The sequence below is a fragment of the Phaethon lepturus genome, unplaced genomic scaffold (genome assembly GCF_000687285.1).
Source record: "Phaethon lepturus isolate BGI_N335 unplaced genomic scaffold, ASM68728v1 scaffold34985, whole genome shotgun sequence".
Taxonomy (NCBI): Eukaryota; Metazoa; Chordata; class Aves; order Phaethontiformes; family Phaethontidae; genus Phaethon; species Phaethon lepturus.
Genome location: NW_010541848.1, coordinates 14971 through 20352, shown reverse-complemented (window position 1 = coordinate 20352; position 5382 = coordinate 14971). Strand labels below are relative to the sequence as shown.

At 46.9% G+C, this 5382-nt stretch overlaps 1 protein-coding gene across 1 annotated transcript in view; it reads right to left on the bottom strand.

Annotated features, from left to right (window-relative positions):
• Positions 1–416: 416 nt before the first annotated feature.
• VWA2 (von Willebrand factor A domain containing 2) overlaps positions 417–5382 on the bottom strand; it is an 18939-nt gene continuing 13973 nt past the window's right edge. The window contains exons 9-11 of the mRNA XM_010287853.1: positions 4598–5179; positions 3741–4292; positions 417–598 (exon numbers count right to left, since the gene is read on the bottom strand). Of these exons, the coding sequence (XP_010286155.1) occupies positions 417–598; positions 3741–4292; positions 4598–5179 (1316 nt within the window). The remainder of the gene's footprint in view (positions 599–3740; positions 4293–4597; positions 5180–5382) is intronic.

Here is a 5382-nt window from a genome sequence, read left to right as displayed (position 1 = left end):
GGACGGACACACACTTTTGCACCATGGAAAGCACTGAAAGCAATAGGAAGGGGAGGGTCACACTCCAACAGAAACAGCTCCCTGCCATTACAAGGGAGCCAGAGCTTTCCAACTCAGGGAGTCAAGAAGGGATTGTTTCTTCTGGCAGGGGAGAGAGAAAAGAGGAACAGAACAGAGCAGGAGATTACCAAAATTATTAGACCTTACTGGGGTCTCCTCAAAGTCAACTCGCTCAGTGAATGTGTAAAACAGGGCACAGCTGCTTGAGAGAAGCCCTTGTTCCCTTCAGCAGCCCAAACCTCCCCACTTTCCATGTGACAGAGGCCACATCAGCACCAAGACCTCACCACCAAACAGCTATCCAAGAGTTACAGCCACATCTCTGCTCAAGGGAGGGGTGGAAATGTGGGATCCGTTCAGAGGGGCTTGGCAGAACGGATGACATCTGCCATGGTTGCCATCTGCTGATCCTTACTGCTCTCACAGTGAGGTCCTTCCCAGCCATGGCATTTGCACCAGTAACTCCCAGGCCCAAGGATGCATATGCCTTGGTTCATGCATGGGTTGGGTTTGCACAGGTTCACAGGGCTTTTTGCTTCTGCAACAAACACAAAACAGAACAGCAGGCTCAGGCACATCTACAGAGTATTAATAAATAGGACCCACGTCCATCAGGAATGCTGCAAAAATAACAGCAACTATATATCCCAAACATCAAAAAAATGTCATTTTGGGCTAAAGGGATTGGAAAACCACATTAACATGGCAGAGGGTGCAAGCTCACAACCGTGTCTTGACACAGAGGACAAACTGCTCTGTGGTTAACCTAGAGAAGAAGAATGGTTTTGCTAGATGTTCTAATCTGGAGGAGAACATTCCTAATAAAGCTTAAAAGAGTGACATCATGTTAGGCTGCATGTCAAAGAAAAGCAAATTGGAGCATCTTCAGAGCTCTGAGTTCTGCGCACTGAACACACGAGCACCTTTAAGCCCCCCAGATGCAGACATTGCCGATGCAGAGCAAGACACACGCCCTGCTCTAAGCAGTTTACAACCCCAAATGCCATGGAGTTCAAACTCCGCTTTGCCCCGGAGAGGACCTGCACTTCCACCAGAGAGAAGCAAGGAAAAGAAATCAGCTGCGAAGCAGGGATGGAACAAGTGGAAAAGAGCACATGAAAATTTTCTGGCCTTCTTTTCTAGGAGGTTTGAGAGAAAAGCCTGCAACCACGGCCCAAGTTGTTACTTGCCCCGTTCTTGTGAAGTATGTGACAGCTTTCCCAACCCTCTCAACAGAGCAGAGCCCAGCTGTCAGCAGGGCTGGCCGTGTTTCAGGCTGCCTTGCGGTGAATACATCAGGTTAAGCAGCAGCATCCCGGTGGGATTTGCTTCCAGTCTGCTGGCAACACCACCACCATGTTGGTAAAGGTGTGAAATTGCTCTGCTGAACAACAACATGGTGTAAAGTTTGGAGCTGCTAGCCTTGCCCTGTGCTCCGCAGTAGAAAAAGCACAGAGGGAGTAGGAAAAGGGGGAGAAAGAATATAAATTTTATCCCCTATCCATCAGGACGGTTACTACTTTATTACAACTTTTATTACCATCGATGTGCACATCAACTCTCAACCTACACCTAGGACTGGCAAAATTACTATTGAAATTCAATTTCTTGTCAGTCAAATCATAGATCCGAGACACCTCAATCTTCAGTTCCTGTTGATTTTATATGGAACCAAGTTGGGTTCAACAACATTTTTGTCATCATGGGACATCTCAGATGGGGTTCTGCTTGACAGTTTATCACCAGGGATAGACAATTTTGCTTTCACTGCAGGTTGGTAGAGCCATTGGCAATGAAAGTCAGATCTCTTGGACACACCACTCATCTTCCAGGTGCTGGCTGTTCCCCAGAGAGCTCTTCCATGGTGCTCTGCTCCACATGCCATGCGTCCACCACTTCCCTCCACAGCTGCTCCACAGCATAACCTCGTGGTCCCTGTTTGGGGGAATCATGCTATTCTGCCTAGAAACCATTCTTCTGAACTCACGCCTGCTGTTAACACAGTATTATCTCAAATAAGCTTCTTGCACTTCAGGGATTATACCCCTTGATGATCCCAAGAACTTTTATTTCCATTAATCAGATTCACACCTATTTAATGCTTGGGATCTTTTCTCCTAGACCCCAGACAGTATTTTTTCTCGTCTCTTTTCAACTGAGCCTCAGAATAAATACCATATTCCAGGTGTCTAGAGGCAGGGTCTGTTTCTCAAATACTTTTACCATGAGTCAAATTTTTTTAACTCCTTTCACAGACAATGATTCTGTTATTGAGTCTTGGACTTGGGAGTAGAAGACTGAATGAAGGGCTTATCTTTACATCGCCCTTGGTCCCAGCCTATCTAGTACAAACAGCGATTACCTGCACATGAAATGAAAACAGCAATTCAGTCTCAGGAAATTATATGTTATTACCCTGAGTCATTGAACCTTGCCGTCTCTTCCCCTTCATCTGTGGCACTGTAGCTAACTTTGTGGTACGGTACATTGTTTTTATAACACCACACCTGAAAATACCACTGCAATAGGAGCACACCGAAAAGCTCCAGGTAGAAACCATCTGCAGAGCCTGCCAGGAGACATGCTCCTCACCCCAAAGAGATGGCACTGCAGTTCTTTCTAACCCCGAAGGAGCCACAGGCATGGCCAGAGATGAAAAGGACCTTTGGTTGTGCTGAAGCTCAACATGCTTCTTCATTTGATCTTACAAATCGTTTAAAACCTAACAACAGCAAATAGCTATATGTTAAACTCAGACTATTTTGAATAAGAAACAAGGCATGGCATTTTAACTAGAAGCACTTTCACCACTAATGTCTGCAAACCAGGGCTACTATCCTTTCTGAAAATCCAATTTCCATCAAACACAAGCACTCGCACTCGGCATGCAAATGTTTCAAACTTGGTATCAGTCAATTTTTTCCCAGCTGGGGACTAGCCCACAGGGCTCAAAGTTGTGAAGAAAGTGCCTTTTTTTTTTTTGTGCACAAACATGAGCTATTACACGAATATTTGAAAACTCTTCCCTCCCACTTTGGAGATAAGGATTTGGTCCTGCAAACAAAATTAATCACAAGTTGTCTGAAAACCCCAGTTTAAGAGTCTACAGGCTTCAAAATGGGCAGATTCTGATTTTAGGATTAAATCCCGTGCAACACAAATAAAATCTTGAAAGCCTACATGATAACTTCAGTAGTGGGACGCTAATGAGGAACCGGAGTGATGAGGTTTCAGATCCACCACTTCACAAACACCTGGGCACAAACCTGTTGAGGACAGCACAGACCTCACAGGGGACCAACACTGTTGGCTGCAGAAATATGTCCCCTTAAGAGCCCCCAGCAACACTGCAGGGGGTACAGTAATGCACAATAAATTCTACAGGTTTAAAAGAACATCAGAAAAAGATCAAACAAACAAACTTCTTTTTCTTTCAGGGAAGGAAGAACCTAGACCCAGCAGGGCTGGAAAGCCAGTCACACTAAGCCCAGTCTCACCCACTGGACTGGATCTTAGGAGAGTTGGTTTCTATTCCAATAGGATTGCTTTGGACAGTCACCAGATCTCTATACCATAGTTTCCCCATCTGTAAATGCAAAAGATAACACCAACCTCACTTGGTAAAGCATCAGAAAGCCTATGATAACAATGGCTGGTGGCACCAGCATAAAGTCTCTCACCTTCACAGATTCTTTCAATGATAAGGTCTTGGTAATACTGCAGGTCTTCATAGGAGGAGATGTGGACCAGGTAGTTGGGAGACCCAGTAACCCTCAGCAGCGCATCCCTCTGTGCGTCCCCAATGACAACCACAAACACCAAGATGCCGTTGTCCCTCAGCTGCTGAGCTGGGGCAGCTGCATCCTCCATGCCACCTCCATTTGTGAGCACCACCACCACCTTGCTGACACCAGGTCTTGCTCCTTTCTGCACTGTCATCACGTCACCATAAATATGCAGCAAAGCACTGCCAGCAGAGGCCAAGTCCCCGAGGAAAGGCACCTGGTCGATGGCTTGGAGGACAGCTGAATTGCTAGTATGGGTGTCCAAAGCAAACACAGTGTGAGCTTTGCTGCCATAGATCACAAGGGCAGTTTGAGTGACATCCCGGTTGATGCTGAAGTGCAAACAGCTGCTCCTGACAAAGTCCCTCAGCCGAAGAAAATTCTCCAGGCCAACTCCAGCAGAGGCATCCACTGCAAATGCCAAATCAAGAGACTGCGCCTGGCAGCCTGGATAAAAAAGTGCAAACATGGTACTTTTCAGAATATATATGTACTTCTTTCCAACCAGGATAGAAATGGTGGGCAAAATTCATCACTGCTGATCACTGACTGTGAAGGGTGATCTATGACCCTTTCACACCAATAGATAAAGATTCATCATGAAAAGCAGTGAGGGAAGGTTAGTCCCTGGACCTGTGACTGACTCAAACAAACAATTCATCCTTCTGTCCTTCCCTCCTCCCCAGTGGGGTTCAGAAGACCTCCTCATAGCTTGACAAACTCGTCCCGCAATGCCCATACCACAGTCTTACCTTCAGGATTGTCCACACTGCAGATTCTTCTCTGCAGCTCTGGGATCCTGTTGAACAGGTCCTGGGGGTCCGAGTAGACAATTGTCTGCTTTGGATTGCCAGTCACCTTAGTCAGCTCTGCTCTCACAAAGCTGCTGCCTACACCGATCAAGAAGAGATCCCGGTCCCTCGCATACTTAGCGGCTTCTGCCACTGGATCCTGAGACTTAGAGTCAGTGAGCAACACAACCACGCGTGGGAGGTCATCCTGTACATCTGCAAAGACTGGGGTGCTCCTAAAACCATGCTGTGCAATGTACTGCAGGGCTCTGCCTGTCAGGGTTCCTCCTCCACTGAAATTCAAAGCATCAATGCTCTTCATGAGACTGTATGCATCCTTGTATTGGCCCACTTCAATGGGTATCCTGACATAATTATCGTACTGAGCCACCCCCACGTTCGTTGGCGAGTCCCAGCCCATCACTGCTTGGAGGAACCTCTTGAGGAACGCTTTGTAGCGCAGGAACCCTTCCAGCGTGACCCCTGCTGAGCTGTCCATCAGGAAAAGGAGATCCACGCTGCACTCGAAGCTCAGCTTTGGTGCTGAAAAGAGAGACAGAAATTTGTCACATACAGGGCAAAAGGAGAAGCACGCCGGGCACCTCAGCTAGGGGCTGTTGAAAGCAGAAGAGACAGTGTCCAGTAATGTAAATGGTTTATCAGACATGGCACGAGCCGGAGGACAACTGTGCCAGGAGTGCACTTTATTTTGGTTGGATGCCACATAAGCCTTTAGAGTCTTGGGG